Here is a 13,000-nt window from a genome sequence, read left to right on the forward strand (position 1 = left end):
AAGCATCACCCTTGGCAACCTTTTAGAGCAAACCCTGATGTGGTTGGATGTTGGGACCCATAAAAGGCAGGGACTGACTGCTTTGCTTTGTGAAGTCTTCGGGGTGTGGGCTTCGCAGCCACGAGGCAGTGGAAGGCAAGGCTGCTAAGTGGGGAGAAAGCAGGGAGATTTCAGTTTTGTTTGTGAGGGCCAAGTGGTGTGATCGGATGTTATAAATGTGCCTGCCATGTAGCACATGTGTGTACTGATGTGCGTGTGGTATAATGAGCATCGGACATAGTGAACATGAGGTCTATGTGCATCTGATGAAACATGCCTGTGCTATAATGTACTTATGGGCAGTGTGTGTCTGGAGTAAGGTGCACGTGATGTGACATGTGCATGCTTTAATGTGTGATGGTCTGATGCGTATATGATGTGGTGTGTGTGTGGTGCAGCATGTCTACCATAGATCATGTATGTGCTGTGAGATCCCTATGATGGGACGTGCTTATGATATGAGGTGTGTATGATGCAGTACACAGGGCATGAGGTGTGTGCAGACAACAGGAGGTGTGGTGATGCATCGCATATATAGCATAAAGGATGTGTGAACACACCATGTGAGCCACACACAAGGTGGTCAACACAAAGTGTGAGGTACATCGAGGTGATGGATACACAGCATGAGGTGTGCAGGAGGTGTGTGTGCACATAGCATGAGGCGTGTGTGGCCTGAGGTGCATGGAGGCAACATGTATGTTATTTACTTAATGTGCTGGTGCCAGAGCATGCATGTTGTGTAGGGCGCATATGTTGGAAGGTGCATTTGATGCAATGTGGTACACTGGACCCATGAGGTGACCTGTGTGTGCTGTAAGGCGCATATAACGTGACCTGTACGCCACATAGGGTGCAGAGGATGTGCGCTGCATACTGCATTGTGTACATATGATGTAACCTGCGTATGCAGTCAGGTGTGTGTCGTGGCATGGCGTGTGAAAGGGTGTGCAGACTGTGTAAAGGTGCACATGATGCATTGTGCTGAGTGTAACCTGCTGTGATGATGTAAGATGCTCATGGTGTGATGCACATGTGGTAAGGTGGGGGTGGCAGATCTCTGCCCACGCAAGCCCGCCTCCTTTCTTCTGGCTTACCTGCATCTGTCTGTCCGTGCGATGTAAGGACTCACCTGCTGTGACATCAGATATGCATGATGAGACACATGTGTGGTGAAGAGTGGATGGTGGATCTCTGTCCACAGCAAGCCCACCCCTTTGCCCCTTCCTTACCCGTGTCTCTCTCTGTTCCTTTGCTCCTACCCAGGTGGGAATCTCTCCAAACAAGACTGGATCATCCAGTGGCCCACCACGGAGCCAGGGCAGGACAGCAACCCTGTGTGCCCCCCGGAGTCCAGCCCGTGGATCCGCACCCACCTCTCCCAGAGCCCCAGGGTCCAGTCCAAATGTGTCCAGCCCTTCTGTCACGCCAGCCCTATGCCTGGGACCCCTGTGTACACCCACGTGGACAGACTCACCGTGGATGCCTACCAGAGCTTGTGCCCGCCGCCACCCCTGGAATCAGGCCACCGCTCCCTGCCCCCGTCACCCCGGCAGCGGCACGTAGTCCGCACCCCACCTCGCACCCCGAATATCGTCACCACCGTGACCCCTCCTGGCACGCCACCCATGAGGAGAAAAAACAAGCTGAAACCTCCGGGGACACCACCACCCTCCTCTCGGAAACTTATCCATCTGATTCCCGGCTTCACAGCGCTGCACAGGAGCAAATCCCATGAGTTCCAGCTCGGGAACCGTGTGGACGAGGCCAACACACCCAAGTGAGTGGGGTCAGTGGGTGCTCTGGGGTGGCCGAAGCCCGGGAGCTGCTCCTCCGAGGAAGCCGGAAACAAACGGTCGTGTGTGTCTGTGGGTCTAGTTAAAGGACGGTGGCTTTGCGCTGTGTGTTCTGGGAAAGTAGGTTGGGAGGAATTTTCTGGAGCTGGCAATTACTCTTTACAGGATGGTCTTTAATATTTCTGAGGGTTGGTAGGGCATATCACAGCTTGGGGCTAAATTTAAGCTGTGGCCCATTTTAGTAGATAAGACTCACTGGGACACAGCCAAGCCATTCCGTTAGTGTTGTCTGTGAGTACTTTTGGGCCACAATGGCAGGATTGGGTATGGCCCACTGAGTCAGAAATCCTTATCCTTTGGATGGAGGCAGAAGGGGGCTGGCCCCTGCAGGGTCTCCCTCCTGCTGGCCCCAGAAATAGGTAAAAGTTACATGGTAGCCTTGAAGTATCCAGTAGGCATATTAAAACGAGTTTTTAAAAAATAAGCTATATGACTCTACCAAAAATAATTATCATTCCAACACAGCGTCAATGTAAAGTGTGGTTATTAAGGTAATTCTTTGTTCTTTATGAGGGCTTTGCCATCCAGGAGGAAGTCAGGGGAGTGGGCAGAAGGCCCCATGTGGATGTGGGGGCTGGGCACGTAACAGAGACCACACCAAAGAATTAGGCACGGAGTGACGTCACTCATGACCTCTAAGGCAGAGACCACCTGAGTGCCACTCAGCAGGTGTGTGAGGAAGCGAGGCGGGGCCTCTGCACACAGGGGAATATTATTCAGCAGTCAGGGGGTGAGGGGGCACTTCTGACGTCTGCTATGACGTAACGGAGTCTACTGCAGACAGGAAGTAGAATGGTGGTCCGCTGGAGTTAGGGAGAGAGAAATGGGGGGCCAGTATTCAGCGGGTACAGAATTTGGGATGAGGAAATTCTCTGGTGATGGTTGGTGGTGTCCTTTACACAACCCAGGAAGCTTTTTAACGCCTTTGAGGTTATGTTAAAAACTGCATCACATAGATAATTTTCATGTTAAGTTCATTTTGCCACAAACAAGAGAGTTAGGGTCCTGTCATCCAGGGGTTCACAAACTGTGAAGGACCAGGCAGTAAATAGAGCAAATATTTTTTGGCTGTGCCGGCCACACGGGTTTGTATTGTCACTGCCCAACAACCAGAACAGCCTGTCCACAGCAGGTAAGCAAATGTGCGTGGCCGTGCGCCAATAAAACTTTATCTATAAACACAGCTTCCAGCTGGTCTTGGCTGTGGTTTGTCTTAAGCCCTGGTGGAGAGGTCGTCTCCCTTCTGAGGTGCTGTAGAGAGGAGAGGGCGATTGGATGAAGGCTGTTCCAGCAGCTGGGAACCCGGCCTTGGAGACAGAAATCCCTTGGTCCCTCAGATGTCGAAACAAACGAAAGTGGCTTTTCTCATCAGAATTAGAGTTGATGTTCATGGTTTCATGAGATCCATAGAGGCTGGGGCGTGGAGACCTGAGGTGAGGAGGTGGGAGAGTGTCCCAGGAAGGCTGGTGGTGAAATTACCAAGGACAGTGGAGAGAGGCCTGGGGTCTGCCTCTCGCCATCCCTGTGTGAACTCTGAAGTGACTCTCACTCATCAGCCTGCAGAGTGTCTGGACCTATGGCATTTTTAAAGAAATATTTTTTAGTTTTTAAAATTAAAATATAATTACAGCATTTTCACCTTCCAATCCTCCCATGCACCCCTCATCCCTTTGCTCTATCCTAAGTTCATGGCATCTATCTCTTTAAAAAAAATATGTATGTATTCCTAAATATATAAGTATGCCCGCTGAGTCCATACAATGTTACCTGTATGTGTAAGTTTTCAGAGCTGAGCATTTGGTATTGGATAACTGATTGGTGTGCTCTTCCCTGGGGAAGACTATTTTTTTTTGCTCCCAGCATGCCTTAGTTATCTGTAGTTCTTTGTCTAGGGGTGGGGGCCTCAGGAGACCCATGGCACTTAAAAAAAAAGATGTATTTATTTGTTTTATGTACGAGTGCTCTTTCTGCACATACACCTTTATGCCAGAAGAGGGCGCCAGATCTCATTACAGATGGTTGTGAGTGAACATGTGGGTGCTGGGAATTGAACCCAGGTCCTTTGGAAGAACAGCCAGTGCTCTTAACCGCTGAGCCATCTTTGTAGCCCCAACCTATGGCATTTTATCTGCACACGAGAGGCTGTCCTTCTGTGTTTTCAAGGCCAGCTTTTCTCCAGGAGACCTTGACTTTGTTTGACACACCAAAGCCACTCTTTCCTCAGGACCCGGCCCCTTCGGGGGCGCTGGGATTCTGTATCAGGATCTAGCGGATCGGAAAAGCAGCAAGGAGAGGAACTGGGGTCACTGAGCTCTAACAGTGAATCTGGGGGGATAACAGCCGCTGATGCTCAGCGTGTTCGGAGCTGGTCTTGGCTTCCACCGGGTCGTGTCCTTAGGATCTTGGCGTTCACCCTCGCTCCGCTCTCCTGTCGGTTGGAATATGTTCGTGCTTTCACGTCTGAGGTTAGGAGGCATTAGTAGATGGCGATGTCAGTTTCTGTGGGCTGTGACCAGCATTGGAAAGAGGAAATTGATGGACGTAGAGGAGAATATATTGGGAAATATGGTGTGGTACAAGAGTCAAGATTGCTTCTGTGGGACTTGTTCACACCCATGAATACATACAATATACACATATATGCAAATGAGTGCACACATATATATAATACACATACAAATGAACGTGCACACACGTATACACACATATGCAAATGAGCACACCCCCCCATATACATATACACACATATGCAAATGATGCACACACATATACAAATGAATGCACACACACATACACACATATACAAATGAATGCACACACATATATGCACACATACATACACATTTATCCCCACATATACAAAGGACTGCACACACACATACACACAAGTACCTATACACCCAAGCATGGATATGCTTTTTCTGCCTTGCTTTCCCCTCTGAGAGTTCTTCCTGCTCAGGGCGGCTTTGGTTCTAGAATGATCCCCACAGGAAGTAGGTGAGAGGGCACACCTCCTCCCTGCCGGGCACGGTCTCCATGGGAACTGCCATGGTGGTGAGGCGGAGCATGAGGTCACAGTCTTTCTGAGGAGAAGGGAAGCCCCAAAGCTGCCGACTCCGTGACTTCTCTAGTGTGCACCCTGGGAGGCTTTGGATCCGATCCAAACCGGTCTGGCGTTTTCAGCCACGGGTGGCTCTTGGCACACGGGTGGCGTGAAACGTGTGATCTGGGCGGGTCCGAGTCCTCTCTCCGGCCTCTACAGGACGAACCGGTCTCGACCCCCAGCACTACGTAAACCACATGTAGTGACACACGCCTGTCACCCCAGCACCAGGAGGCAGAGGGTCAGGAGGTCAGTAAGAGCCTCGGCCTCACAGGGAGTTCGAGACCGGCCTGAGCACAGGAGAGCTTGTAAAAACAAAACCAGAAAGAAAAGAGCAAACAAAGGAGGACTGGAGTGGGCGGGGCCCTGTGATGGGCGGGGCCGTGTGGTGGTGGGCGGGACCAACGTGGTGGGCGGGGCTGTCACTTTCCTGTCTTGAGCCTCGGGAGAACTTTGCCGTCTTCATTTTTTTTTCTTTTCTTTTTTTTTTTTTATTTTTTAAAATTTACTTGTTGGTTGCTGGGCGGTGGTGGCGCACGCCTTTAATCCCAGCACTCGGGAGGCAGAGCCAGGCGGATCTCTGTGAGTTCGAGGCCAGCCTGGTCTACAGAGTGAGATCCAGGAAAGGAGCAAAGCTACACAGAGAAACCCTGTCTCGAAAAACCAAAAACAAAAAAAAAACCAAAAAAAAAATTTACTTGTTGGCGTCACTGAAGACACATGTGCGTGTGAAAAGGAGGGTCTGTTCACCGAGAGGAATGCTGGATACTGAGGAAGCTTAAAAAGTTCAGGAAGGGGGTTGGGGATTTAGCTCAGTGGTAGAGCGCATGCCTAGCAAGCGCAAAGGCCCTGGGTTCGGTCCTCAGCTCTGGGGAAAAAAAAAAGTTCAGGAAGTGTATAAAAGAAGACAGGGCATGGAGGTCTGTCCTGTGGCTTTTCCTTTCCTCAAACAATTACGTTAATCAATCAATCAATCAATTAATCAATCGTGTATGTGTGTGCATGTGCGTGTGTGTGTGTGTGTGCGCGTGCACACCACAGCATGCATGTGGAGGTTAGAAGACAGCTATTTTTTGGGAGTCAGTCTTTCCTTCCACTACATGTGTCCTGGGGATCAAACTCAAGTCGTCAGGCTTCCTGGCAAACAACTGTTTTTAGGGCCATGTGTTGCTTCTGCTCAACAAGACCTTGAAACAGCAAAGGCAGAGAGTGATGAGGAAATCCCGCCTCTACCCCTGCCACATACGTGTGCTCGAGTGCATGCATACACAGACACACATGTACACTCATATACACACATTAATGCATGCACACACATGGACACAGACATGTGCACTCACACACATACATGAACGCATATATACACATGAACACACAGGAATTCTACTAAAACTTTTTGTTCCAATTTTTTTTTTTTTTTTTTTTTTTTGGTTTTTCGAGACAGGGTTTCTCTGTGTAGCTTTGGTGCCTGTCCTGGATCTCACTCTGTAGACCAGGCTGGCCTCGAACTCACAGAGATCAGCCTGGCTCTGCCTCTGAAGTGCTGGGATTAAAGGCGTGCGCCACCATCGCCTAGAACATCCTTTGTGCAAGTGTCTACTTTAGAACCATGTGTTCCCGTGGGGCCGACAGCTTAGGCTTTCCCTGGCCCGAGGGGAACCAGGCTGGGAGGATCCAGAACCACTGACTCCTCCATCCTGCTAACTCCGATTTTGTGCCCTGTGCTTTCGTGGTTCGGGAGAGAACAGCCCTGGCCGAACCATCCATTATGTAAATTAGGTTTCGGGAGAGAGATTCTTGTCTATCTTAGAAATTATGTGCAAGTGTTTAAACTCAGCTACTCACACCTACGGATCGTGGTGCTAATTACGACGGGGCGAGGGTGGGGAGCAGAAGTCGGGCGACAGCCTGGCTTCCTGTTCCCAGCGGTTCCTTGGGTGTTGGTCTGATGCGGACTGGAGGGACCCTGGGGTCCAGGGCTGGGGGAGGTGTCACTTCCGGTCCCCGTGATGAGACTCGTTCAGTGGGCATGAGAACCGTCCTGGTTGGGGTCCCAGGGTTGTAGAGTCCTCCTCACGTGTTTAAAGTTCACTTGAGAATGTCCGGTCCCCCCACACCAGTCACAGCCATGCTGCTAGGCCTGGGGCCTCCTTAGCCGGTGCCAGAGGAGCCAGGAGGGCGAATTCTCACTGGGAAGGGAGGGAGGGGCTCACTCAACCTGAGGCTTCTCCTGAAAACCCTGTCCTACATGTAGACTTGCTGCTCAGTTCCTGCCAACATTTTCTCCTGCCCTCCCTCCCTCTCTCCTGTCCTCTCCCCATCCTCCCCCCTCCTGTCCTCCCTCCATCTCTCCTCCCTCCCTCTCTTCATCCTCCTCCCCTCCAGTCCTCCCTTCATCCTCCTTCCCTCCCTCCCTCCCTTCCTCCCTCCCTCCCTCCCTCTACTCATCCCTCCTCCCCTCTGATCCTCTCTCCCTCCCTCCTTCCCTCCTCTCCATCCCTCCTCCCTCCTGTCCTCCCTCCATCCCTCTCTCCCTCCTGTCCTCCTTCCTCCCTCCCTCCTCCCCTCCAGTCCTCCCTTCTTTCTTCCTTCTCCTTCTCTTCTCCGTCTTCCTTTCTTTCTCTCATTTCTTCACCCCAAAGCTCTGGGGATCAAGTCCAGGGCCTCTCATACGGCAGACAAACACCGTGCTGCAGAAATTTCTCGGTGATTTCCAATCACTGGTGTCTTTCACGAGGCTTAGGATCCAGAGATTCGGAACATGCATCCCATCTAGTCGTCACTTCCCAGAAGGCTTCTGTGGAGACTGGTTGCTGAGCCTTGTTATTACTCTGCATAGGAAGTTCTGAGTCCTCTGCTTGCCCTTCAGTGTTGATAAATACTCCTTTCTCAATCCCAGGCCCCGGATTGGACTCCGAGGAAACAAGACATGGTATTCAGGCGTGAAATTAATACTGTCAGGTGAATCAATATGAGAATCAGATTTGGAAGTAGAGAGAGACACAGATCTGTGGCTGTCACCCTGGCTTCTGACTGAGCAGGCACGTGCAGACAGGTTGGCCATGGGTGGCCATGTAGCTATGCTTTTAGCCTTCTGATGCCATGATCTGGACCCAGGGACTTGGCTGTGCCAGGAAAGTGTTCTACCACAGCTCCCTCTGGGTAGGTGCAGATTGCCACCCAGGCTCCTTCAGCTGGCTTAGAAAGCCTCCCTGCTTTATCTTGGAGCCACAGGAGGTTAAGTTTGAGGTTGAAGTCACGGAGAGGCTCCAGCTGGCCGTGATTTTGTCCCCTTCTATAGGTAGGATGTGCCGAGGGGTTGGTGACACCCACCAGCCTCACGTGTAACCAGTTATAGCCGTGCGGAGTCTTGTACCTAGAATCTGTGACCATGGGGACATGTATCACTGGGTACAACCCAACAGTTACTGAGTGTGAGGTGTGCCTGACCCTCTGCGTGTTGTAGCTGACAGATTCTCACAGCCAACAGGAGAGCCAGTCAGCATGGGCTGAATGTCCTGCATCTGGGATGCTTGCATCCGGAGGGGGGCGGGGACAAGGTGGGTGGTGGTTCAGACTTTGAGTTTTTCAGAGTCTCGTGTGCCCAGTGCACAGTGAGATCTCTCAGAGGACTCAAGTCTAAAAATGAAATCCTTTTGTATCTTTTTTATTTTTCTTGGTTTTTCAAGACAGGGTTTCTCTGTGTAGCTTTGTGCCTTTCCTGGGACTCACTTGGTAGCCCAGGCTGGCCTCGAACTCACAGAGATCCGCCTGGCTCTGCCTCCCGAGTGCTGGGATTAAAGGCGTGCGCCACCACCGCCTGGCTCCTTTCGTATCTTATATGCACCTTAAACACACAGCTTGAAGGTAACCTTATACCTCATTTATTTATTTTATTTTATTTGGGTGAATATATGCATGTGTGTGTCTGTAAGACAGCCTGGGTGTGGTTCCTCATGTGTTATCTACATCTTCGAGGCAGGATCTTTTACTGTCCTGGAGCTCACCAAATCAGTCTCTGGTCAGCGATCTTCGGGGATCCACCTGCCTCTGCACCTCCCCCACCCCACAGGTATCAGCATGCAGCACCATGCCTGGTTGCATTTCTTTACTTTTTTACATAGCTTCTGGGCATTGAATTCAGGTCCTCATGCTTGCCAAGCAAAGACGTTATGGATTTAGCCATCATCCCAGGCCTTTATACTACATTTTAAGTAAGTTTGCTTGTGAAACCAAGTTTGCATGCCCTGAAGGATCGATCATCCCTGCGGTATCATGTGACATGCTCAAGGAGTCTTAGATTTGGGACAGTCGAACATGCCGGATGCTCAGTGACTTGTAAAAACCTTATTGCATTTACATAGGATTCCCAGACATGAAATCAGCTCGGAGTTAGTTACAAAACCTACTACAGCATGCATGGTTGCTATACCGGGTTGTTCAATAACATCTGCAGGAAGGAGGGGTCTGTGCTCAGCACAGGGTTCTTTCCAAGAGTCGTTTTGTTCTGTGGTTGGTTGACGCCTCCCGTGCAGACCCTGTAGTCTCTGTAGGTTGTGTAACTCCAGCAGCTCATACTCTGGAGACCAGTGTCCCGCCTCGACCATGCCCTCTGCTCCCCTCCATTACACATTTGTTGCTTCACAGCTTTGGGGTTCCCTGTCCCCCCGGAATAGCATTCAGTCAGGTTGTGGGGCAATGGAATGTGGCTCTAAAGACCCACATGTCACTCACTGCCTTTTGTAGAAATGGAAGGTGACAGGTTTTTTTTTTTTTATCATTTATGTGCATGCAAGTCTGTGTGTGCATGTGCGCATGTGTGTGTGTCATTGTGTGTGTGCATGTGTGTTAGTGTTGCAGTGAGTATGCTTGTGTGTGCATGTGTGTGAATGTGTGTAGTGAGTGTGCTTGTGTGTGCATGTGTGTGTGAATGTGTGTAGTGAGTGTGCTTGTGTGTGTGCGCGCATGTGTGTGCAGTGAGTGTGCTTGTGTGTGCATGCATGTGTGTGAGTGTGTGCAGTGTATAAATGTGTGTGTGAGTGTGTGTATGTTTGTGTGAGTGTGTGCATGTGTGTGTGAGTGTGCATGTGTGTGTGGTACACTTACCTGAGCATGCGTGTGGAGACAGGAAGTGAGCATTGAGTTTTCTCTGTCATGTTCCTCTTACTCCTATGAGGCAGGGTCTCACCCAAAGCCTGGAACTGGGCTGCAACCAGCAAGCCTCAGAGATCGTCTCGTCTCCTCCTGTACCCTCCCCCATCAGTGCTGGGGTGAGGGGTGTATACCGCTGCATCTGTCTTTTTATTAAGATGTGAATGCTGGGGATTTGAACTCAAGTTCTCACGCCTGCTCAACAAGAGCTCTCTCTTACCTGCTGAGCCGTCTCCCCAGCTCTGGTTAGTTTTTGATTTGGGTTCTTAACTATGTCCGGATTTGAGATCATGGATCCCCTTGCCTCGGGACATTGAGGATTGAGCACAGAGGTGTGTCCCTGTGTCTGCTGGAACTTGAGTTTATATCGCTCTGATTTATATCCCTGGAGGAGAGACAGGGTGCTTGCCTATTATGGGATAATGATTTAGACTTACACACTGCGGGGCCTAAAGAACTATGGGAGGATTGAAGAGCCACAGGAGATAATTTAATACTTAAAATTATTTAATATTTTAACGTTATCAGAAAAAAACAGGGATGACATCTAGTGGTATCATCAGGTGGTATTTGATATTTACAATGAGGTTTTATTAAAAAGTCAATTTAAAGAAACTGGTGAGCTGACTGAGCTGATAAAGGTGTCTGCCACCAATCCCGAGGACCCAAGTTTAATCCTTGGGGACCCACATGGTGGAAGGAGAGAACCAACTGTCACAGGTTGTCCTCTGACTTCTGTATGCATGCAAGCCACCCCCAACAAACAAATACATCAACAATAAATGTATTTAAAACTAAAAAGAAACAGTCAAGATACAATGTACAGGAGTATGAAAGTGTCCCTGTGTAACACGGTGTCTGTTACAATGAATACACCCAACAGAAGTGAGAACTGGAAACACACACACACACACACACACACACACACACACTCACACTCCTCCACCTAAGTCTTAGCTTCCACTTGAGGAAGCTTCCACACTTCCTGTGTGATTATGGTGCTGGGATTGCCTATGGAACTACCCACCCGTCGTTGATCCTATGGGCTCGGCCCTGCTGCATACATGAGCCCAGGGGCTGCCGGGCCACTGATGGCTCAAGGGGTCTGTGCGGCTTGAGGATGAGTCTCAGGACCGAGACTCTGAGAGACAGCTGCTCCACAGTGTACAGGAAAGTGGAGGCAGCCCCGAGGTCTTGGTAATTGTCGGTAGGATTTATGACTTCTTTTTATCGTGTTCTGTGGTAATCGGGTTGAGTTTTTCTTCTCCTTTTCCCTCTGTGCTTGGCCAGTGGTGCCAGCCTTCTGGGAGGAAATGTCTCTCGCTTGCCAAATTAAAAGCCCCAGATTTGTTCACTCTGGAGCATCGAGCCATCGCTGGGACAGAGGCTCTGCTCCCTGTCTGGCTCTTCGACCTATTTAATAGGCTTTGAAATGAACCTTTTAGCATAATAGATGGGAGGCATCAGAATTCCTTCCACGGCCAGCTCTGCCACTGTGCCTGGCTCCCAGATGGCACTCTGAGTCACGGAGGGGGCAGCTGCTGGGGACTTGGATTTAAGATAGTGGGTGACTGATAGTAGTTAGGGTGGAACAGTCACGTTGAGGCAGATGGGACTGGATCTGGGGACAGCTGAGGTCCCCAAAATAACAGGCAGAAACTGGAGGCCATGGTGGTGACGCTACCCTGAGTCAAGGGTGTGGCCTCAGCTCCCAGACACAAGGCAGCCACGGAACAGGGAAGATCATCTTCATGATGGGTACTCAGATGCACGTTCTGGACCAGAGGACAGTTCTGGGTGTGTCCTGAGATCAGCGCTTCTGTACCCCAGATGGAAGCTGTACACCAGGCGGGGCAGCTTAAGGAAGGAAGGAAGGAGTTGCTTTGGCTCTCGGTTTGAAGGGCAACAGTCCATCACTGTGGCGTCACCTGAGGTAGCTGGTCCTAACTTAGGAAGCAGAGAGAGATGAATGCCGGCACTTGGCCCACAGTCTCATGTTTATTTGGTCCATGACACTAGTCTACAAGGTGGCACCACCCACATTTAAAACTGGTCCTTCCATGTCGGCTAACCCAGTCTAGAAACTCACTCGCAGACCTGCTCAGCAGTGTGCCTCCTAGGTGATCCTTCATCACAGAAGGCGGCGCTCTGCTTGGGGCTCTCTCCTATGTACATGCACATGTCACAAGTGTTTGAGTGCCTAGGTGATTGTCCCACTGAATCTGGCTACACTGGTTGGCCAGTGACTTCCCAGGAACCGATCTGTCTGTCTCTGTCCCTTTCCCCCATCACTGGGGTTATAGATGCACGCTGCTACCTGGCTGTTGACATGGGTGCTGATGATCAAGCACAGACCACTGAGGCGTCTCCCCAGCCACCTAAACAACTTCTTATGAAGGTCACGATCCAGTGAAATCACCAGTTACAATTGAGTGGAGAAGGGCTGATGTGGGAGGAGTAGACAGGAAGACAAAACAAACCCAGACGATGCTCATTTAAGACATTTTTGGGGAGCCAGTAACAGCCTCCTGGAGAACTGCCCTCTAACATGGGGGATGGGGGACAGTAAGCAGTTCTGTGAGAAGCCAGGGGGTAAATGCATCGGGCTTTCTGCGCCCTTCTGGTTTCTGCTGGGGTCATTCCAATTCACTCAATGGAATTCTCATTCCATTGGGAACCAGAGCAGCCATGGACGGTATGTACATGATGGGTGTGGGTATGTTCCAATAAAGTTTTATTGATAAGAACCCGTGGTGGTGGGCCAGATTGGCCCTTTGGCTTGAAGCTTGTCTATGCCTAATCTGAGAGGAGAGTTGATCAGGCCAAGAGAAGAGGGCCTATCCCCAGCTGG

General features: G+C 50.4%; 1 protein-coding gene across 2 annotated transcripts in view; it reads left to right on the forward strand.

The window, feature by feature from the left end:
• Ksr2 (kinase suppressor of ras 2) overlaps window positions 1-13,000 on the forward strand; it is a 379,014-nt gene that overhangs the window by 150,610 nt on the left and 215,404 nt on the right. For both annotated transcript variants that reach the window (XM_052755170.1, XM_052755169.1), the window contains exon 4: window positions 1,306-1,819. In XM_052755170.1, the coding sequence (XP_052611130.1) occupies window positions 1,306-1,819 (514 nt within the window). The remainder of the gene's footprint in view (window positions 1-1,305; window positions 1,820-13,000) is intronic.

The sequence above is a fragment of the Peromyscus californicus genome, unplaced genomic scaffold (genome assembly GCF_007827085.1).
Source record: "Peromyscus californicus insignis strain IS unplaced genomic scaffold, ASM782708v3 Scaffold_2__1_contigs__length_46816999, whole genome shotgun sequence".
Taxonomy (NCBI): domain Eukaryota; kingdom Metazoa; phylum Chordata; class Mammalia; order Rodentia; family Cricetidae; genus Peromyscus; species Peromyscus californicus.